The sequence below is a fragment of the Rhincodon typus genome, chromosome 10, assembly GCF_021869965.1.
Source record: "Rhincodon typus isolate 14 chromosome 10, sRhiTyp1.1, whole genome shotgun sequence".
NCBI lineage: Eukaryota > Metazoa > Chordata > Chondrichthyes > Orectolobiformes > Rhincodontidae > Rhincodon > Rhincodon typus.
Window position 1 is genome coordinate 1,624,379 of NC_063341.1, and position 24,651 is coordinate 1,649,029.

The following is a 24,651-nucleotide window of genomic DNA, read 5'->3' on the forward strand; positions in this document are numbered from 1 at the left end:
ATTTCAGGTCCAGTAATCCTTCCTCAGAATTGATTGGACCGTCCCCCAAAAAAGACTGGGGAGCTCAATAAGTCATCCACATTGTTCTGGGTCTGGAGTTACATGTAAACTAGACCACTTAAGGATGACAGGTTTCCTTCCCCAAAAGGACATTAGTGTACCTAATGGGTTTTGTGACAATTAACAGTGGTTACATGTCACTATTAGGTTAACTTTTAATTCCAGATTTTACAAAATTTCAACATCTACCATGGTGGGATTTGAACCCATGTTCCCAGAACATTAGCCTGGGGTTCTGGATTACCAGTTCAGTGTCATTACCACCAGGCCATCACAGTTTTGAAAATTAATCTGTGATGCCAGAAGGGAAAGAAATTCCTATACCTCCTGGATCACGAGCAGTGCTGTATAGGCACTGATCTGATGGATTCAGACCTTCACATCTCCCTTCAGCTGCTGGATTTCCTGTATTGATGTGGTGAGCAGTGGGCAGGACAGATGCTTGGGGGCAGAAAGAGCAGGCTGAAAGCAAGGAGGAATAACGAGAGAGAGGAGGGAAGTGGGCAGTATTCAATCACAATGATCCAACCACCATAAACACACTGGCAGGCTTAACTGGCCAGGCGATCTTTCACTGTCCATAAAGTTTGTATGTTCTTTGCACAATAATTATTTCCAATCAACCTGTTCAGACACGTTGCAACACAGCTCCAGGGCCAATGGGACAAGAACTAGCCCAGTGTTTGGGACACTACCACTGTGCCAAAAGACCCTCCTTTAATATATTCACCCAATTAAAATGTTGTAAGATTTTCCAATTCTCACTGGGTGAAATCAGAAGACATTACTTTTGGCAAAATCTGGCCCCAATTTGAATATGTTTATCCATGTGAAAACTATAATGTCAGGGTTTTCAAAATTGCTTCTATCAACACTGAACCACAACCTGATAACAAAGTTTGGAATTGTACAGTTCCTGTAGTTACGTTGCTATGTGCAAAAAAATCCCACCGAACTATTGAGATCTTCATATTATAAATGAACCACTTGTGAACTTGCTAAATAAGATATTTATTTTTGTTATATAATGCAATAATACTTTTGAATCTGCTTTAAAAGCAGGCAGCTAGATAAGAAGTTGAACATGAGATATATGTCAGTTATTTCAGCAATGCAACAACACATGCTAGTAATGTAAAAGGAGCTGCCATAGACGGACTGAATTTGTTGCAGTATGTTTAGAACAATAACCCTCTTCAGCATTCTGCTAACTTCAGTTCTGATGTTCTTTCCAGTCTCTGAGTAAGATAAGCAGAGCATAGAATCTCCGATGTTGAACGACATAACAGAGGACACCCTCTCCAAAACCGTCCTGCTCAAGTCAGCGTCAAATGTAGCAATCCAACAGGAATTCATGTAGGTGAGAATTTGCCTTTCAGGAAGTGGTGGACAGCATGCGCTGTCATGGGGATAGTTTGTCTGTTTGTAGACGCAACAGATGGGATGCTCCATATCACTTGGGGTTGCCACCTGTCCATTGCCTCTGAAGAAAGGCTTTGCAAACGATATTCCACAATATGCATAAGTAGTCCAGGGATCAGTCCCAAATATGTTGGAAAGCTGATGTGTGTAAACATGTTCGGATCCCAATGGCATATGATATCAATTACAGGGCTCATGTTTTCCATCAAAAGCTTCCACTGCAAAAGAAAAAGTATGTTCTTTACATCAGTGTCGACATGAGCCTCAAAGTATTTACATTTGGTCCTGAAGCTTCACGGCTGGAGCTGAAAACAAGGACTGTCAGACTGCAATGAGTATTCAACAGCTGTGTTTAACAGCCTACTTCAGTCATTGCCATCAATCACTGGAATTCATGTTAGCAAGAAAGTAAAGGAATTGCACATAAATGCCTGTTGAAATGAAGTTAAAGGTTTCTGAGCATTCAAGAGCTGTAGCCTGCATTTCGAGAAATGCCACTATAAAATAGCATGGGCTCCAGAAAGAAAAACTGCATTTAGCCTTTATGCGTATCCCATTCTAATTTAATTGTCGGAACTGCTCAACCCACACACAAACTCTTAACTTTAATATTCCATCAAAACCTCCATTTTAGAAGACATTATCTTACAAATTCACAGATGTAGCAAACCATATGCATCACAAGCCTTTCCTCCTGCTGCCGCTGTTCACTTTCTCTATCCCCAATTTGCTTAGAGCATAAGAGGCCATATCTGTTCTCTTCTGAACTATGGACTAAAGATGAGAAAAATGGACGCTGTTTTTAAAAGGTGAGAACGTTCAAGGAATTGTTTGCAACCTTGGGAAAACAAATGAAGCTAACTGGTGCATATGAAACAACGTCACATTTTTGGGAACACACAGAGAAGACAAAGTGGAATCATTTGTTATGGATTCAGGGGAGTTCAGCAAAACAACAAGCCTCTGATTTGACAAATTGCAGTTTATCACAGACTCTACGAAGTACGAAGAAAGAAGAAAGGAGACATCCACAAGTTAGCTGCATTAATCTCTCTGTCCTTTTCTCTGTAAAGTTTCTTCCTCCAATTTCGATTCGAAGAGCAGAAAAACTACATTGAAACTACACTGAAGGTAAATGCTAGAAACCAAGGATAACAAGACTGACCTCAGGTCCAACCAGGCATCTAATGGACTACAGATTGATTATGGCTATGCAGATATTATTGAAACAACATGGGAGAATTGAGAATTGCGTTTCTGGATTTTTGAGATTTGGGACTGGTGAAACAGAACAGAGCTGATTTCTCTTTGCCTGTATATACGAAAGAATTTTTAAAAGGGATAAGTTACATAACTTAGAAATCCTGTTCTCTTACTATTCTTAAGGTTAAAAGTGTTGCAATAAATCATTATTTACTGTTACAGAAGGAACCTGCTGAGGTTTGCTTTAATCCTGGATAGCAATCATAGAATTGTGGAAACAGGCCATTCAGCCCACAACGACCCTCCAAAGAACATCCCACCCAGACCAACTGCCTACCCCTGTATTTCCCATGGCTAACCTACCTGGCCTGCACATCCCTGGACACTAGGGGCAATTTAGTATGGTCAATCCACCTAGCCTGCACAATTTTGGATTGTGCGAGGAAACAGGGAGAACGTGCAAACTCCACACAGACATCGTCCGAAGTGGGAATCGCGCTGTGAGGCAGCAGTGCTAACCACTGAGCCACTACACTGCCCTGATCAGTTAAGAGGTAAACTGGGATTTTTAGTAGTCTCATTAAATCTTCACATTTGCGGTAACTCAAGGAACAGTGAAAGATGATTTTTAGCGCACTACCCTAGTCAGTCATGGCAAGCAAATGTTTAAGGAACTGCAAAAGCTGAGTCACTATGGGTTATCTCATTGTCACTCTCATCAGGATGGGATCTCAGCAAGTTCCTCAAATCATAAATGTTACCACCCTAACCATCCACTGGAGTTCTGATGGATAACAACATCCTTCGGATAACTCATCAGCTTGACTTATTTGGCCAGATTGCACCATAGCCCATGCAAACATATTTCTCTCCCTCTTAAAAAAAAAATTGTTAACTTTTCCCAATGTAGTGGGCTAGAGATTTAAACAGTCTTTCTGGGTTTCTAAGTGGTTTCTGCCCTCACAGAGTAGACACGAACATTTGAAGAGATGAATTATATTCATATCTTGCGTAAAGGCCTAATATTCTTAAGAAAAAAAAAGATGATTTAACTCAACAAATCAAATTTTCTTCACAGTCTTAGTTTGCTGCCCAAAAATGCAAGTGTCTCTACCTCAATGTGCACAAAGGGTTGATAGCTACTGGGCAGTTAAGCTTAGAATTTTATTTGTTTATGGGATATGCGTGTCGCTGGCTGGTCTAGCATATACTGACCATCCCCGACTGCCCTGGAGAAGGTGATGGTGAGCTGTCTTCCTGAACCACTGCAGTCCATGTGGCGGAGGGAGAACTGCAATGCTGTTAAAGAGGGAGTTCCAGGATTTTGACACTGAAGCCTTGGTGATCTGTTTCCAAATCAGGGTCGTGAGTGGCTTGGAGAAGAATTTGCAGTTGGTGCTTTTCCTGGCCTTGTCCTTCAAGATAGCGCAGATTTGGAAAGTGCTATTGAAGGAGCCTTGGTTAGGTATTATAGCCGATCTTGTAGATGATGGCACTGTACGTTGGTAAAGCGAGTTCATGCTGAAATTGGTGAATGGGATGCGAACGTAGGAACAGGAGTAGGCCATTCAGCCCCTCAAGTCTGTTCTGCTATTCAATGAGATGATGGCTTAACTCCACATCCCTGCCTTTGGCCCACATCCCTTAATGCCTTTGCTTACCAAAAATTTATCTATCTCAGACTTAAAACAAACAACTGATTCAGCATCCGCTGCTATTTGTGGAAGAGATTCCAAACACCTATCACCCTTTCTGTGTACATGTGCTTCCTAACATCTCACCTGAACGCTTGGTCCTAATTCTCAGACTCTGCCCCGTAGTTCTAGAATCCCTGACCAGTGGAAATAGTTTATCTTTATCTATCTTGTCTTTTCTTGTTAATATCTTAAAGACTTTGTTCAGATCATCCCTTAACCTTTTAAATTCTAGAGAAACCTGACCTAACTTGTATGATGTCTCCTCATAATCGAAACCCTAAAGTTCAGGTTCCTTGTTGTAAGCCTATCTTGTACTTCCTCCAAGGCAAATATATCCTTCCGAAGGTGTGCTGCTCACAGTACTCCAAGTGGGGTCTCCCCAGGGATTTGTATAATTGTAGCATAACTTCTGCACCCTTACAGTCCAGTCCTCTCGATATAAACACCACCCTCAGCAGGCTGTTTCATCCTGCATAGTGTCCAGTTTCTCAAGTATTATTACAGCTGCACTCATCTAGGCAAGGAGACAGAAATTTTATCATTCTCCTGCATTGTGCTGTCTTGATGGTGGACAGGCTTCAGGGAGTCAGGAGGTGAGGTTCTCGTTGCAGGATTCCTAGCCTCTAACCTGCTCTTGTAGCCCAAATGTTTATATGGTCAATCCAGTGCAGTTGCTGGTCTGCAGTAACCAGCAACGTTGATGACAGTGGGGATTCAGTGATGGTAATATTATTTAATGACAAAGTGTGATGGTTAGATTCTCTCTCGTTGGAGATCGCCATTGCCTGGCATTTGTGTGGCACGAATGCTACTTTTCACCCCAAGCTTGGATGCTGTCCAGATCTTGCTGGATATGAACACAGACTACTTCAGTTCGTAAAGAGCTGTGAATGGTACTGATCATTGTACAAACATCAGTGGACATCCCCACTTCTGACCTAATGATGGAGGGAAGGTCATTAAGGAAGTAACTGAAGATGGTTAGGCTTCCTGTATTTTCATTGCCCTCCCCCTACATCTCTAGGTACAGTTTCATATGCATTGGGCCCAGTGCAAACTACCCATTTTCAATAATTTATGTTCTTGTTAGCACCTTACCCAGCGCTAATCTCTCTCAGATTATCAGCAGCAGTCTCTATTTTCCTGTCACTTCCACCACCAACCAACCACCCCCCACCACCCACCCAACTCTCTCTCTCTCTGGGTACCATCTCCAAGTGCTCTACTCACGACCTCCAACCACACCCTGTCATCAGCAAAAATGCTACCCTTTCCTAGCTATTTTCAGTTCTGACAAAGCGACTCGAAATGTTAACTGTTTTTCTCTCTATAGCTGCTGCCAGACCTGCTGAATTTCTCCAGCACTTTCTGCTTTTATTCCACTGTCTTTTATTTCCTGTCTGTCAACCAATTTTCAATCCAGACCAATATATTATCCTTATCCTACATGCTTTAACTTTTCCCACTAACCCCTTATCAAAAACCTATGAAAATCCAAATACACTACATTCATTTATCATTGTTCTCTCTTATCTATTCAACTAGTTCCATCCTCAAAAACTCCAGTTGATTTGTTAATTATGATCTGCCTTTCACAAACCTATGCTGACTTTGCTAAATCCTGTTTGCACATCGCATCTTTTATAACAGAATTTAACGTGTTTTCCACTAAGCTAACAGGTCTGTAATTCGCTGTGCTTTTCTCTCTCTCCCTTTTTGAATAGCAAGGCTACATTTGCCACTCTCTAATCTGTAGGAAATGCTGCACAGCCTTTAGAGTTTTGGAAAATTTCCACAGCCACTTCTTTCAGTACTTTGGGATTTAGATTATCAGGCCTTGGCAATTTATCAACCATTAACCCTATTAATTAGCCCAACATTTTTTTTTTACTAATACTGATTTCCTTCAATTCCTCCCTCTCACTGGACCCTCAGTTCCCTAATATTTCTAGGAGACTATCTGTGCCCACTTTTGTGAAGACAGAACAAACTACATGTTCAATTTTTCTGCCGGCTCTTTGGTCCCCAGTATAATTTCCCCGATTCTGACAGTTAAGAGATTTACAACCTAAGGTTTTAAGGCTGATGCAGCTTACAGAAAGGGGAAAGGACATGAGGGGATATGAACATTAAGAATCTTAAATCGAGGTGCTGCTGAAACAGGCATCAATGATGATCAGCAAACAGAGGTGACTGTTATTAAGAGCTGATAAGAGTTGGGATAGAGCAAGTGTTTGCACGAGCTTAATATTTAAGATGGGAGGTTGGCCAGGATCAATTGAAACCTCCCCCTCGACCACAGTGGACATCGTAAATGAAAGCTGAACATTCAAATAATAAGTCAGAGTTGAGGTTCAAGTAGGATTGGATTGCAACGATCATTGGGAATTGTGCTACCAATGTAGTTGGAATTCCCAATCTTACTGGTTTGCAGAAAGAGAAAGCCCACTGTCTGTCGACAGTAATGTGAAAGGACAGTGTTACAAGCTGGCAGGGGTAGGGCACAAGGCTATGGAGAGTGGGATGAGCTAAACCCCAAACATAATTCTCTTTTTGAAGAATTGCAGGTGAAAGTTGCAGATATGCTCCAGTGGCTACAGCATACTGATTACACTCTATCCGCTCTGGTGGTGACAGATCAGAGTCAGCACGTTCTTACTACTTGCATTTCCATTTAAATGAATATGCATTGCACTTCCCAAGTATCTTGAAAGAGGTCAAGTAATAATAGCAAGAAAAATTGCTCTTGCTCGTAAATTGCTTTGCTGAACAGCTATGCTCTCGAGATTAAGTCAGGGATTTTTGTGATCACAAGACCAAAAAACCAGCAAAGAGTCTCAGAACAGACCAGCTTTCATTCTCATCATAAGTCAAGTAGTAGATTGTAACTTACAAGAAATTGCAGAATGTGCTAAAGGCTACGGAAGTGCATTGCATTTCTTGATTTTCAGCATATGTAAAAATTAAGAGGAGGAGGCTGGTCATTGAGCCTGCTCCTCCATTCAAAAGGATCAAGGCTGATCTGTGTGTGTTTCAAATTCCACATTCACATTTATCCCCTAATAACCTCGGACTCCCTGGCCAAACAAGAAACTATCCCATCTTAAATGAGTAAATTCAATTACCCTGACTGAACCGCCTTCTGAGGCAGGCTGCTCCAATATCACACAGCCCTCAGAAACAAGCTCCCCCCGATTTCTGTCCGAAAATGGTGACCTAATTTTAAACCAATGCACCCCGCTGACCGTAAGAGCATGCTTTAGACCCCTTTGAGAAGTCAGAAATTGTGGAAGGGTGTGCAAAATCTTAGATTTTACAACAACGTCTGAAAGACTAACAATTTTAAAAATTCTTTGCTCATGAAGTTTACTGCTCCGTATCTTCATCTTACCCAACCCATTGTCCAATTACATAATAGAACTTCTTTCATAAATGTCATTCCACTCCTTTTCTGATCGATCATTCCAATCATTGATTTGCCTGAATGAAGAAATTTTTCAATTCACTTTTCGCTAACTTATCTTTCCTTGTCCTGTTAGTTTGACTTGCACTCAAGCAATATTCTGGCCTTAACTTATTGAGTCCATTTTATATGCATCAATCCCTAACCTTAACTTTGCCTTTAGATAATAGAGCTTGACCCTTTCTTATCACACCCTCAGATCTGACTGCTATCGACAAGCTTGGGATTTGTTAAATTTATTCCATAATTCAATGCAAATGCCTCAAGAAGGGAGCATTGACCAGACTCGAGACATAATTTCTGCAACCCCTTCGCATGACAGATATCAAAAACTCCCTTTTATCCTACCACAAACTGCAGCCTATAATAAAGAAAAATTGCTCTGAAATTCTGTTTTGTATAAAAGGAAATTGTTCTGAGACAAGATTTCAGCATGGCATTAGTCAATCAATCAATAACCTTATCTTGAAGTACAATTTGCCAACACACTGGTAACTTTGGTTCTCCCAGCAATTATATTCAGATGTTGATTCATTATTTCCAGATAAAAATAGCTCTGCCTGGGGTACAGGAAACAGCAAAGTTCCACAGAGGAATGATTTTATAGCGAGCTGTAAAGGAATGTGGCCAGGTAAGGAGACTAATTTGACATTCACAAACATTGGGGCTAATTTAGCAGGTGAGCACAGCAATGGCAGATGGATTTTTAATCAAGATAAACCTAAGGTAATGCATAATTGAACAGGTAACAAGACTATGCACAATGAAACGGCTCATATGCTTGGATATGCTCATCACACTAAGGGCTTATCATGACTGCATCACCAGAGGATTCCAATTACAATTTCATACCAGAATGACCACTTAATTAAGGTGTTAAAAATAACAGACTAGGAAGAACCTTGAGAATTCCCAAGATCAGAAAGTTTGTTGCGCACACTGTGAGTCAAGTGCACAACAGCAGTGCAAGTGTCAAACTTATCAATCTGATTAAAATTAAGCCATGATATTTTCTCACCTATGCTTTGTGCAGCTAAAGGATATTGTAAAGAATGACTCAGACGAGGTCACTGATCTCGGTTGGTCAACAATGGAAATATCCTTTCAAAAAGGTTTTCCCTGGCAATATTGAAGTGCCCACGACAATCAGAAATATTTTGAAAGGGATTAGCAAGGATGGAAGGAAGGAAAAGAAAGATCATGCAATTCTAGAACAACCTCTGCAATCTCAAGACATTCCCCGAAGAAGCTTTGCAGCCTTTTCATGCACTTTAGAAAAGTAGCCACTGTTACAACAATGCAGTCATTAACTGGTGCACACAGCCTGGGTCCCACTGTCACAATATGATAATGGCCAGATAATCTGTTACAGTCATCCCGGATAAAGTAGTAGTACTGTCTCAGGCATCAGGAAAAGTCTTGTTTTTTTTTTCATATAACGTTACAGATCCTTTAATTTTATTCTTTACCTGAGAGAAAAGCATGTTTTTTGTGGAGCCCTACTGAGATTTCTGATGTGGTGTGATACCAAAAAGATCGTCAGAATCTCCTGAGTTGATTAGGCTAATTAAAATTCAGCTACTATAATCATCCGAATACAGGGTTAGCAAATACTGTTTTGATACAAGAGTACAGGACTTTACTGAGGCTTTCTAAGGGGGAGTGTGATTCACTAAAAATGATCACCACAAGTTCCTACATTGATTAGACCAATTAAAATGTAGCTATAATCCCCTGATTAAATCTCTGCATCAACTGAAAAGCACTGTATTAGTTATTACTGTACTGTATTTGGGACAGTGCCAAATGCAGGAAATGATTTAGGGGAGCAAAGGTCAATTTCAAAATTATTGAAGTACTGAAAGCTAGGGAAAAAAGAGGATAGTATTTGCTTCTTCCAGTTCAGGGGTCTTTTCAATTGTTATTTGAAGAAAGTGGAACATATTTGAAGTCTTGTTTAAGAGGGCCTTGGAGAAAGATTATAAGGTAGAGGAAACAAATTTCTGAAGAAGGGTCTAGGCCCGAAACGTCAGCCTTCCTGCTCCTCTGATGCTGCTTGGCCTGCTGTGTTCATCCAGCTCTGCACCTTGTTATCTCAGATTCTCCAGCATCTGCAGTTCCTGCTATCTCTGATAAGGTAGAGGAATATCTGTTACGACAACATGGTACTGTACAGCTTTGCTGCTGCTGCAACAATCTGACCTTTCTACAAAGGGTGTAGATAGTTTGGCATTTTTTAAACTGGCCCGTACTTCACTGCGGCTATCATGAGAGCAGCTTGCAATGAACCACCACTGGTACTGATCCCAGTAAATGATGATCCCACAAAGTGATTCCTGTCACCCGTCTGATCAACAGCACTCATAGCTCCCATTCAACATTAAAAAAAAAAGCACCATCACAGCTTGGTCAACCAGCCAAGTGTAATTTAATAAACGTCTAACGCAAGTCAGTAACCAAAAAAGTACAGCAATCATAACAAACAAAGGAAACAAACCTCGTGCTTTTCATCTAATTATACTGTCAACAAACACACAAGCAGTAAGTTCACATGCATATGCCATGCAAACGCTAGTATAGAGATCATGCAAACAAACATTGCATCTTTTACTTATCCCTATATTTAAAGCTTAGAGAAACAATTATCCACATACTAGTTCATGACTAAAGTATTAGTCAACGCTGCTCGAAGACAATTATAATATCTGGAATGAAAGCTTTACTTTTTAACTGATTAAATTCTGAGAGAGGGGGCAGGGGTCTTTAACATTCAATAGCCTCCATCAGCATCCACATGAAAATGTAGTAAGTAAACGTGTATCCTCTGTTTAATGTCTTGTGTAATGATACTGCTTTTACAAATGAGTTTGACTGTAGTTCTATTCAAGAACAGTATGTTTTTCTAAACCTTGTTACATACCTTCATCATCCTTATCATCCTGGGGGGAGAGGGTCACACTGGCTTGTCTCCCATGGTACAGCATAAAGCCGGTTGAAGCAGGAGCAGTCCCATCTCTCTCAGACTGTTTTTGCAAGGACACCACTTCATACATCGTGTCACCAATACCTGCGCGATCTTTTCTTTCCAACTGCAAAAGAAAGAAAAAAAACTCTTGTGCTACTGGAACAAAATGAACCATTTTTGAGGCCTGGAAACAACTGGTGCCAGTAAAATGCTGCAATAATCACAGTGATCAGGACAGTGACTACCTTGTAGCACTAAAAATACCATAGCCAGCAGCCATATGCCATTAAATCACAGCACAACGCTACATTACAAGAAACATTATACGGTCACTATTGCACTTATGAGAATAGTACTGTGTACTTTGACTGTTAAACTTGTGACACTGCACCAATGAACACACTATAAATGTGCATCATGATTTTTACAAACATATGAATCAGGAGCAGGTGTCAGCCATTAACCCCTTCAATCCTGCTCTGGCCTTCAATAAGATCATGACAGATCTGATTGTCACCTCAAATCTATATTCCCAACTCCCTGGATAACTTTCCACTCCTTTGCTTAATAAGAATCTACCTACCTTTGGCTTAAAAATATTCAAGAAGTCAGCTTCCACCACCTTTTCAGGTACAGAGTTCTAAAGACTCATGACCCTCAGAATAAAACAAAACTAATTTCGATTTTAAATGGACAATCCCTTATTTTTAATAGAGTGATTCCCTAGTTCTAGATTCTCCCACAAGAAGAACCATCCTCTCCACCTCCACCCTCACCCTGTTAATACCTTTCAGATTTTATGTTTCAATCAAGTCACCGCTTCCTCTTCTAAACAAGTCCAGCCTGTCCAATCTTTCCTCATAAGACAAGCCACCTATTCTAAGAATTAGCCTGAGAAATCATCCACCCTGTCCATGCCCTTCATAATCTTATACGCCTCTATCAGGTTGCCCTACACGACGTTCCGTGCTCGAAAAAAAAACAACCCAAGCACATCCAGCCCAGCTTTATCGTGCAAATGCTCCATCCTGGCAAATCTGCATCCCCGTCCTTTCTATAGTGCCAGCACTGCACACAGGACTCCCAGCATCTATTACTGAAGGTGAGCATGCAGGTACGGCAAGTCTATAGAAAAACTAATATAATGTTTTCATTTATCATGAGGGGAATTGAATACAAAAGTAGAGATGCTCTGGATCCATTATGCAGTGTACTGGTGAGACCAGCGCAGTATTGGTCACTTCATTTAAGAAGGATCTAAATTCTTTATTCATTCACAGGATGAGGACATCGCTGGCTAGGCAGCATTTATTGCCCATCCCTAATTGCCCAGACAGAGTCAACCGCATTGCTGTAGCTCTGGAGTCACATGTAGGCCAGACCAGGTAAGGACAGCAGTTTCCTTCTCTAAAAGGCATTAGCGAACCAGATGGGTTTTCCCGACAATCAACAATGGATTCATGGTCATCATTAGAATCTCAATTCCAGATATTTATTGAATTCAAATTCCACCATCTGCTGTGGATGGATTCAAACCAGAGTCCCCAGAATGTTACCTGGGTCTCTGGATTAACAGTCCAGTGATAATACCATCGCCTCCCCAGAGGGGATTATTAAGGTTTATAGAATCAAGGGGGGCATAAGTAATCTGAATAGCAAACAGTTTTTTCCATAGGGTGGGAGAGTTCAAAACTAGGGGACATATTTTTTAAGGTGAGAGGAGAAAGATTTAAAAGCAGCCCGATGGGCAACTTTTTCACAGAGAGGGTGTTTTGTATGTGGAATGAACTGCTTGATGAAGTGGTAGATGTAGGTACGGTTACAACATTTAAAAGACATTTGGATAGGTATATGAATAGGAAAGGTTTAGAGGGATACAGGCCAAATCCAGGCAAGTGGGATTAGTTTACTTGGGAAACTTGGTTGGCATGGACAAGTTGGAACGAAAGTCTGTTTCCGTGCTGTATGACTATGTCCTCAGCCTGATGCAGAATTCCAATGAGGCCCAACGCAAGCTAGAGGAACAATGCCTCATCTTTCATTTGACACTTTTCAGCCTCTGACTCACCATGGAGCTGAATACTTTCAGACCAAAATCTCGACTCACAGCACATTACCGCCATTTTGTCCCATTTTCTTCGCAGTTTTGCTGTTAACTTCGTTTCTGGATAGCAGTTGTTCATTATTTCACCAAAAAACTCTCCTCTAAACATATCCTTTGCTTGTTGTTCCATTAGCACTCCCTTTAACTATTCCCGCTTAATTGTCATTTAATATGTTCCCCCTTTTTCCATCCTCTCCCAGACCTTCCCTTTCTTCATTCCACACCCTGCCATTTCAACACTCTTAAAAGCTTTTCTCATGGCTCCCAATTCTTATGAAAGTCTGAAACACTGTGAACCCTGCTTCTCTCTCCACACATGCAGCTCTACCTGCCATGCCCAACATTTTCTGTTTCAAGACATGATGTATCAAAGGTGAGAAAACCAGTAAGTTGAATAATGTTATACACCATGATAAGTTTCTTACTATATCTGTCTGAGTTCATATATTTACAGTGGGAAAGTGCCGATTCACATATGAGAGCAAAGATGATGAGTATTAGGAGCAATATTTGAGATAATCCTACAACGTTTTTTTTTAAACAAAAGGAACCGATAGTCAGATATTTGCAACAACCTAGCTGGACATATTTTCATTTCAGACTTGAACAAAAGTTTGTGTGTCCACGGGTTTGAGTGTCTGGACCAGTTAATTGACTGTGAGATTAATTTAGGCATTATACCAGTTCTTGGGTGGGCCAAATTAGGTTACAATAGTTTGCGGTAGGGCAGTTAGAACGATGGACATCAGTTGAAACATTTTGATAAACAAAGATGGTAATTGATCAAAATGAAACAGAAATTTGATGAGGGCATTTTAAAAAAACGTGTATCTTCAAATTTCAAAGTCTTAAGCAAATAAACAATAGGTCAACGTTACCGAAACATCCTGCCCCTGCGCAACTTGTATATAGCTTTATTTATGATTTGTTATCATCATTACAAAGATTAAATGTGGCGAACGAACATAAATGTATACAGCAGATAATGCTTGAATCAGTAAATGTCTCAATTTACATTTTATTCCTATGCAAGAAGAAACATTTTTCGATACTTTTGCTGTATATTTCTTCCAATTTAATAGCATCAATCACAACACCTAGGAATGTTGCATGTTCCTCAATATTTACTCCATTTGATTGTCAATTTGTAATTCACATATTCAGTAAAGCCCTTTTTAAAATTTGAAGCAAATAGACGATGACAAGACTTTAGGGATAGACTACTTTGACAAAACCATGTGGGTAATTTTGCTAGTTCACAATTTAAAATGAAGGGAAGCTCCTCCTGGTTGGAACCTGAATTGAATATATCAGTGTTTCATCGAAATAAACGCAGTGAGTGCTTCTTCTGCCCTGTACTAAATCATTATTGCAGTTAACAAATAGTAGCAGACCAAGAATGAGAGGCCAAGGCTCTGGGGACATGGGTTCAAATCTGACCAGAGCAGCTTGTTCGTACTTTAATTCAATGAATGAATCTGGATTTAAAAGCCAGTCCAACGATTACCATAAAACCATTTTCAATTGCCGTAAAAAATAGTTCTTTATTGGCACTCGAGGGAAGGAAAACTGCAGCCCTTACTTTTGCTTATATATAGCTCACAACAATGCGACCGACTCTGAAATGGTTTCAGAAATGGCTTAACAAGCTAGTCAATTGTACCCAACCGCTACAAAGTCTGAAAACAAGAAAGAAACCAAATTAGACTGCCTGGCATCAACCTCGGCACCAGAAATAACAATGTTCACTCTGCAAGGTCCTCCTCATTAAAATCTGGGAGCAATAGCTAAACATGGTCATACTCTCAGAATCATACCGTCACCATCCCTGGATATGATCTGTCCCATCGCAGGACAGACCCAGCAGAGGCAGTGACATAGTGGTATATAGTCAGGAATGAGTTGCCCTGGAAATCATCAATGTTGACTCCACACCCTATGAAGTCTCACGGCATCAGGGAAATGAAACCTCCTGCTGATTACCACATACCGTCCTCCCAGGGCTGAGGAATCAACTTCTCCTCTACGTTGAGCAAGACTTGGAGGAAGTACTGGGGGTGATGACAGCACACAATGTACTCTGGGTGGGGAACTTCAAACATCCATCAACAGGAGTGGTTAGCAGCACCATAAGTGAGTGAGATGGTCGAGTTCTTAAGAACATAATTGCTCGACTGGGTCTTCGACCGGTGGTGACGGAACTAATGGGACAGAAAAATCTCTGTTGTCATCCTCACCAAACTACTTGGCGCAGTATATGGCACTATCATTAGGAATGACCAGGTGCCTTGCGGGGAAGACCCATTTTCTCGTTGAGAATACCTTCCATCATGTTTCGCGGCACCAGCACTGTACTAAGTGGGAAGTTAAGCAATTCCATAACTGACAGATCAAACATAACCTCTGCAATTCAGCCACAGTCAATTATCAAGAGTGACGGCCATTTAAACAATTCACTGGAGAAGGGTCCACAAATATCCCCATCTTCAATGATGAAAGAGCCCAGCACATCGGTGCAATAGATAAGACTGCAACAATCTACAGCCAGAAGTGCCGAGTTAATGATCCTTCTCAGCCTTTGCCAATAGTCCAAGCATCACAGATGCCAGTCTCCAGCAAATTCAATTCACCCCAAGTGATGTCAAGAAACGGTTGAAAGCACTGGATACTGCAAAGGCTTTGGGCCCTGACAATATTCCGGCAATAGTACTGAAGGCTTGTGCTCCAGAACTTGCCGTTCCCCCTATCCAAGCTGTTCCAGTAGAGCAGCAGCACTAGAATCTATTTGACAATGTGGAAAATTACCCGGATATGTTCTGTAGAAAAAAGGACAAATCCAACCCGGCCAATTACCGCCCCATCAGTCTCCTCTCGATCATCAGGAAGGTGATGGAAGGTGTCAGTAACAGTGCTATCAAGCAGCACCTGTTCAGCAATAACCTGCTCAGTGACGCCCAGTTTGGGTTCTGCCAGGGCCACTCAGCTCCTGACCTCATTACAGCCTTGGTTCAAACATGGACAAAAGAGCTGAATTCTAGAGATGAGGCGAGGATGACAGCCCTTGACATCATGTCAACATTTGACCAAGTGGGCATCAAGGAGCCCTAGTAAAATCGAAGACAATGAGTATCGGGGGAAAACTTTCAGCTGGTCAGAGTCACTCCTGCACAAAGGGAGATGGTAGTGTTGTTTAAGGTTACCATCTCAGCTATAGGACATATCTTAAGAAGTTCCTAACGACCTATCCTCAGTCCAAATATCTTCACATGCTTCATTCATTCCTTCCATCATAAGATCAGAAGTGGAACTTTTCACTGATGACTGCACAATGCTCAGCACCATTTTCAACATCTCAAATACCGAAGCACATCATGTCCAAATGCAGAAGGCCTTAAATCAGTGACTTCGAGGTCAATTAAGGATGGGCAATAAATGCTAGCCTTGTCTGTGACGTCCAGACACATGAACAAAAGCTTTCTTATGCACCAAAGTTCAATTTTTCTATCCAACATCTACATATACGTACTCCTTGACACTGGAATTGAATACTGAGTCTCTCCCTCATGACTCATCTGCACAGTAATGCATGCAGCATGAAACAGTCACTCATACTAGTGCAAAAGGTACAATGCATACTCCCGCAGTGCTACAGTGCAAAACATACAGCCAATGCATGCAGTCCAAAGCATAATTAGCAAACATAAGGCGCAAAATGTTCATTAATACATGCACAGCACAAAATACACAATAATCCAGTGTGAAAGGCATAAACAGTGCAAAACGTACAGATACTTGAGCACTCAACTAAAATCATACAGATTTATGCAAAACAGCACACAGTATAACAGAAAAAGTGTACACACCAACAGGGAGAAAGGAAAGGAATAGTCAGGCCTACATAGAGCATATACTTGTAGAAAACTAGAAAAAGAATGAAAAAGAGAGACAGACGCAAACAGGTCAGCTAGCGACAGCATTGAAAGATTGCTATAGCAAAACAAACAGTGCCTCAGGAAGAGAGACAAAACTTACATTTTACTGAACAATACCACAAATAGCCACTGAGAACCATGAGTAGCTTTTATTTCTTGGGATCTCTCCAAATCTTTGGTGGAACGTGAGGAAGGGTTACCCTTCAAAAGGTAAGTACATTCACCTCGAATGGATTCAGGAATCTCCAACCGAGTTGGAAATGGTCAGTAAATCCCATTAAATTTGGGCAGCACTGCCCTCCTGAGGTGGATTATTTTACACTCAGTTTGCTAAACTCCTTTTTAAGTAGCCAGAGTAAATGGATTCAATTTTGACAGCTCACGTGAATGGGTAAATCCAGGTCACCTGGTATTTAAATGCCACGCTTCAGATACAGTCATTGAAAAAGCAAATCATTGCATACACACAGACAGTTAGGATTAAGTTAGCGATTCTTAAATCAAAAACTCTGGATTACCATTCTAATTCTGCTGCTTTATTGGGTTTACTTTCTTACTAAATGTTAAAAATAAGTTTGCATTGTAATATATAATCTATGGCTGTTTGCTCCTCTGATGGTACCACAATGTAAAGCATGAAACCTAGATTCCCTGAAAAAGAGGAGTAATGTAATCTCATACATTTGCTGTGAATCCACCTTTGCGCAAACACCATAAAGATGCAAAGAACAGGTACAGAACACTGAGGAGGCAATGGCCTTGAGGTATTATCACTAGACTATTAATCCAGAAACTCAGCTAATGTTCTGGGCACCTGGATTCAAATCCCACCATGTCAAGAGCTGGAATTTGAATTCAAAAAAGAATTTGGAGTTGAGAGTCTAATGACGACCGTGAAGCCATAGTTGATTGTTGGAAAAACCCATCTGGCTCACTAATGTCTTTTACAGAAGGAAATCTGTCATCCTTACCTGGTCTGACCTACATGTGACTCCAAAACCACAGCAATGTGGTTGACTCTTAACTGCTTCTGAGCAATTAGGGATGGGCAATAAATTCTGGCCTAACTAGGGACACCCACATTCACTGATTGAATAAAATAAAAACAACATTTCAGTTTGGCACTATATAAAAACCAAAAGAATTGCAAATGCTGTAAATCAGAAACAAAAACAGAAGTTGATGGAGAAGCTCAGCAGGTCTGGCAGCATCTGTGAAGAGAAATCAGAGTTAACGTTTCGGGTCCGGCTGGGTTTAGGGGAATATGGGCCAAACGCAGGCAAATGGGACTAGTTTAGTTTGGAAAACTTGGTCTGCATGAACAAGTTGGATTGAAGGATCTGATTCTGCGCAGTATGACTTTCTATAATAAAATCCAATTGCTATTGAAGAAAGGTGAGAGGGAGAAGCCAGACGATCAAAGAAGTTTACTTAACATCTCCTGTCAGGAAATTTCTAGAGTCTATAATTAAGGAAAGGAGAAGTGAACACATTGAAAATTTTCAGCAAACCGGAGAGAGGTTGCATGGATTTGTAAACTGTAGGTCAGGCCTGACAAATCCAAATGAATATTTTAAACAGCTGACTGAAATAAATGACAGTGTTAGGGTGCAGAAGGAGGCCATTCAGCCCATTGTGTCCACACTGGTTCTCCAAACAAGCATCATGCCTTAGTGCCATTATCCTACCTTTCCCCGTAGTCTTACGAATTAGATCATCATTTAAATAAGAACAATAATCCAATGCCCTTTCAAATACCTCATTTGACTCTGCTTCTATTAGACTTGCAGTAGTGTATTCCAGACCCAAACATATAGTGAAATAGCTGTACGTATGATTTGTATGGATTTGCAGAGGGAGTGTGATAATACTCTTCTTACAAGAATTTAGCTAAATTTTAATAAATAAAATTATTGACTTATTTAAGAAACATGCTGAGCAACCAGGCGAGGAGAGTGGGGAATAGGGATATAGACGTGAAAAGATCTGGTGGGTAACTGGTATTTCATCCACTGCCAAATCTAGCTGGGTCACTGAAACCTTTCCCAGATCCTCCTCCCAGCTGCTAAAGCTGCCAACTATTCCAGCACCATCATGCAATGTAAAGGTAATCCCATTTTCTTAAAGCCCCCTCCCATCGCCTCCATCCTCACCTCCAAAAACAAGTGCAAGAAAATCATGGAGCTTCTTTGTCCCTAAAATGGAGATGATCCAATCAGCTGCCTCAGCCATGTGCCTCCATTCCACTAGGCCGCCTGGACAAATCTCCTTTAATGCTCCTCCCTGTCCAAGCCCTGAATTCACAGCTTTCTCCAGTTTCCTTCCTCTCTCTCCTCATGCTCTTTCAGAGTTCACCTTGTCCAAGAGAGCCCCTCCTGTTCCCTCGATCCCATTCCCACCTTCCCCTCCTGTTCCCCATGGTCACTGAGATTGAAAACCATTCCCTCTCTTCAGATGTTGTCCCTTTCTCCTTTCAATCTGTCGTCATCACCCCCACCCTCTTCAAAACAATACTCCTTTATCCCTGTGTCCTTGCAAATCAATCTCCGAACTCCCTTTTTCCAAATCCTCATCACCTCCCTAATCCATTCCCATCTTTCCCAAAACAGTGAATCACAACAATCAGGTTTCTACCCTTGCCACATTTTAGATAAGGTTCCTATCAAAACCACACCTGATCTCCCATGTGACTGTGACTGTGGTAAAACCCCCTCCCCAGTCTTTTTAACCTATATGCAGCATTTGACACAGATGACCACAGAAACCTCCCAAAGTCAAGCAACATCTTGGTTTTAAAATGTTCATTCTTATTTTCAAATCTCTCCAATGCCTCACCGTTCCTTATCTCTGTAATCTGCTCCAGCCCCATAACTCTCCAAGGTATTTCCATTCCTTCAATTCTGGCCCTTTGTGAAATCCCAACCATAACGGCACCACTATTAGTGAGCGGCCTTCAGGTGGCTAGGCCCCTAGATCTGCAATTCCGCACTTCTACCTCAGTTTAGTCTTTTAAGGTACTCCACAAAACCTCCTGCTATAAACCAAGCCTTTGGTGATCTGACTTAACATCTCCATAAGTGACTCAAGGTCAGTGGTTTTCAACTGGTGTGTCATGGGAGGTGTCCGAGGGTGTCACGAAATTTTGTACACGGGTAACGCAGATCAATGTAAAGCAAGCAATCCTAAACAATGTTCTATCCAACTAAAATTACAACCCATAAAACTCGGGAAAATTCTCCTCATGCTATTTTCACTTGGCTTCTGCTTTTTCCCCAAAGGCAAGTCTCAAGGTGTTCAAGGCCTTTCCAGATGGTCGTCCTCCATTTTGGGCGGTCTTGGGCCAGTGATTCCCAGATGTCAGTGGGAATGCTGCACTTCACCAGTGAGGCCTTCAGGGCATCACTATAGCATTTCCTCGGTCCACGTGGGGCTCCAGCACCTGCTGTTTTTGGTCTTTCAATTCTAAAATGTCAACATTCGAAACAGCGGTGGCCAGAGGGAAGAATTGAGATGACATGATCATTTTTACTAGTGACCATAGAAACCAGCAACAGTATTCATGCTTGTTTTCACCCCAGAACAATAGGCTCTGCCCACACCAGCTGGCCCAGGTTTTCACACCAACCTAGCGAATTGTCATTTACTTGAACATTTCTCAATCCATGAAATTTTATTTATGCATTACTTCAATTATTTAATAAAAATTATACTTTTAAAAACATTGCTACAAATATGAAATGACCTGTGCAAAATTCAGAGTCCTGAATTGAGTGCAGCGATTTAAGTGCACAGATTTAAGGCCATGAATAGTTAGATACAATTGAGCTGAGCAGATTTTCAAACCGTATGCACTCACAGTTGTATTTTTTTCCTCGGTGGATTTGAAACAATTTGATTTTTGTCTCTTTGCGTTCTGCAAGTTAACAGTCATACACATTGTCGGTTGATTATCTGGAAATTGTTCTGAGGAAGGGTCACTGAATCTGAAACAGAACCGAGATGACCCTTCTCTGATTTCTCTCCACAGATGCTGCCAGGCCTGCTGAGCTTTTCCAGCAATATCTGTTTTCGTCTCTGATTTTATCTGGAGATTGTTACTCTCCAATCGTTGATTTTGTAAAGAAAGAGGGGTGAGACTCTAAGTCACACAGATCAGTTCATGGGTAAGCGGACAGCCGTTTGTGAACGGCCATAGGTTAGTGAGGAGCAGGGGAGTAGCTCCATGCAGCTAAGGTGCTGTGGTAGCTGGCTCCATGCAACTGGGATTCAGAGAAGTCCCGGGAGTGGTTTGATAGCTTCCTGCTGCTGGGCAGATGGAGCTCACAGAAACCTACTGAGAACCGACTGACTCGCTGTACATCAGCTTTGGCTCAGGGAAGTCACAAGGAAGCTGCCTGCTCAGGATGTGGACGAGGAAAAGCCTGCTGGTAGCTGCTGTCTGTTAGTGAAGCTGGCAGTTGGGAGAAAGGAAGTCACATGGGGCAGGAGGAGTTTCAGCTCAGAGCAGCAATAGAGCTGGAATTTAGACATCAAAGTGCAGCCTTTTGAATTCAGTGGGACACAGTTTCTGTAGAAGGTACTGAAAAACAGGGAGAAGAGTATGGGTTAAGGCTGTCAGGTTGGAGCAGCTTTACATATAGAGATTGTTTGCTTTGCAAATTTTTTATAGTAAAAATCATGAAATCTTGTGGCTTTAGTCTCTTAGTACGCAACATCAATGTCAAATTTCACCTTATTCAAATAAAACATTACTGGTCACTAACTGAATTGTAACCAAATTAGGGGCTCTGCTTGGGATCATAACAAGAATGGGTACATACAGTCTAGAAAGCAGTAGTTAGAAGTGCGGTGGAGTCAGATTCAATTGAGGTCTTCAAAAGATTAATTATCTGGAAAAAGAATGTGCAGGGCTATGGGGAAGAAGTGGGGAAGTGGAACTGGCTGTTCTTGTAGAGAGGTGGCACTGACAAGATGGGCTGAATGGCCTTCTTCAACACGAGACCATCCCATGGTTCTATAACTGCATAGCGTGGATTACCTAAAGTGCATTCATAAGTCAATTCACACGCACTTTGGAACACAGCACAATACAGAACAACATAAACTAGCCATTTCTAAGTACATGCAAACATTTTCATGTCAGATCTTTAAAGTTAAGCTAATATGGTATTTTATTCGCAAATCGGGGATCCTACTGTATCTGACTGACACAAGCAGCTCATCTATGCTCAGTCCTTCATTACCAATCTACACCCAAGTGTCTCAGCTGTAATGTGTTATTCAGAGGGAATGCACACAGCAAGCATCACAATTAGTCCAAGGTTCCAACAAGGCTATTCATTTATACTCAGAAGGAACCAAACACTGGAAAATAAAATTCCACATCTGCTACTGCTCTCAGTTATAAGTTGGTTGAAACTGTTCTTAACCTGGGAGAATAAAAGTTACCTTCAAAAACATCTATGAAAATGCAAGCCCTTTCATTAAACTGCAGTTCTGTCAGCATCTGAAAAAAACATTTTTGATTGAGAACTTAGTTCTGACGAGGTGTCTCAACTCGACAATGACATTTCCCTTCTCTTTCCAGATGCTGAATGACCTGGTGTGCAGTTCCAGTGTCTTTTGCTTTTAGCTGCAGTTGCCAGAAATTGCAGTTATTTCTTTTCATCTTCACGGCTTGCCTTAATAGCCTGAATTTTCAATGCAAAGAACAACCATGTATATATAAAGCAATATTCTCATGCTCAGCACATCACAAACAGTGAACATCAAGAAAGCTTCTTTTGTAGACATAAATAGCAGCAAATGTGCACACAGTAAGGGCCCATAAAGAAAGAAGATGAATGACTAGTTAATCAGGTATGTCAGTCCCGTACTTTGGTTTCTTTTCCTTGTATTCATCATTTTTTCTCCTTCATATTCCCATTTTATAAGTCACAAATCCATTTCCATTTTCATTGAGTATTTCAACTGAAATTTCGCATTTTCCCTTTCAGATTCATTAAGGATTAATATCAGAGATATTGATACTCCTCTGAATCCTATTCTGACTGTATGGTGCAAAAAGCCCACTGTACTTTCTTTTATTCTTTCATGAGATGTGAACATCACCATCAAAGCTGCATTTGATGCCCATCCCTGCTCTTGAATTGATTGGTCCTCTAAATATTTCAGAGGGTAGTTAAGAGATAATTTCATTGTTGTGGGTCATGTTGGCCAAATTAGGTAAGGAAGGCAGATTTCCTTCCCTACAGGACATTGGTGAACCAGATAGCTTTTTGCAACAGCGACTGTGTGGTCAGGATAAAAGCACATCATTCTCTTCTTAGCACTAGGTTCCATCCTCTTTCAATGCAGCCCTCCCACAGTGCTGAATTGGAAATTAGGCAGTCTTCACCGCACATTAAGTAAAGCAGAGGCGAGGCGCCAACTCTCTGACACCTTCTCCTACCGCCCCCTTGATCATGACCCCACCCCCGACCACCAAACCATCCACAACCTCATCACCTCAGGTGACCTCCCACCCACAGCCTCCAACCTCATCGTTCCCCAATCCCGCACCGCCCGCTTCTATCTCCTTCCCAAAATCCACAAACCTGACTGCCCTGGTCGACCCATTGTCTCTACCTGCTCCTGCCCCACCGAACTTATCTCCACCTATCTCGACTCCAGGAACTCCCTACCTACATCCGTGACACCACCCACGCCCTCCACCTCCTCCAAAACTTCCAATTCCCTGGTCCCCAACACCTCATCTTTACCATGGACGTCCAGTCCCTATATACCTGCATTCCCCATGCAGATGGCCTAAAGGCCCTCCGCTTCTTCCTGTCCCGCAGGCCCGTCCAGTCCCCCTCCACTGACACCCTCATCCGCTGAGCCGAACTCGTCCTCACCCTCAACAACTTCTCTTTCAATTCCTCCCACTTCCTACAGACAAAGGGGGGGGGGCCATGGGTACCGGATGGGCCCAAGCTATGCCTGCCTCTTTGTAGGTTGTGGAACAATCCCTCTTCCATAGCTACACTGGCCCTAAACCCCACCTCTTCCTCGTTACATGGATAACTGTATCAGCACCGCCTCGTGCTCCCACGAGGAGCTCAAACAGTTCATCCACTTCACCAACACCTTCCACCCCAACCTTAAAGTTCACCTGAACCATCTCTGATACCTCTCTTTCCTTCCTGCACCTCTCTGTTTCCATCTCTGGCAAACACCTGGAAACTGATATCCATTTCAAGCCCACCGACTCCCACAGCTACCCAGAATACACCTCCTCCCACCCACCTTCCTGCAAAAATGCCATCCCTATTCCCAATTCCTTCGCCTCCACTGCATCTGCTCCCAGGATGAGGCATTCCACTCCCGTACATCTCAGATGTCCTCATTTTTCAAGGACCGCAACTTCCCCCCTCGACCGTGTCTCCCGCATTTCCCGCAACTCATCCCTCACACCCCCTCCCTGCAATAACAACCAAAACAGAATCCCCCTTGTCCTCACGTACCACCCAACTAACCACCGGATCCAACGCATCATCCTCCGACACTTCCGCCATCTGCAATCCGACCCCACCACCGAAGACGTTTTTCCCTCCCCACCCTTATCTGCTTTCCAGAGGGACCACTCTCTCCGAGACTCCCTTGTCTGCTCCACACTCCCCTCCAGCCCCATCACACCCAGCACTTTTCCCTGCAATCGCAGGAAGTGCTACACCTGCCCCTACACCTCCCCCCTCACCCCCATTCCAGGCCCCAAGAAGACTTCCCACATCAAGCAGATGTTCACCTGCACATCTGCTAATGTG

At 41.9% G+C, this 24,651-nt stretch overlaps 1 protein-coding gene across 1 annotated transcript in view; it reads right to left on the minus strand.

The window, feature by feature from the left end:
- The window catches only part of LOC109922222 (rab GTPase-activating protein 1-like), a 152,084-nt gene that overhangs the window by 23,358 nt on the left and 104,075 nt on the right, over positions 1-24,651 (minus strand). The window contains exons 7-8 of the mRNA XM_048602003.1: positions 14,578-14,593; positions 10,766-10,934 (exon numbers count right to left, since the gene is read on the minus strand). Coding sequence (XP_048457960.1) covers positions 10,766-10,934; positions 14,578-14,593 — 185 coding nt within the window. The remainder of the gene's footprint in view (positions 1-10,765; positions 10,935-14,577; positions 14,594-24,651) is intronic.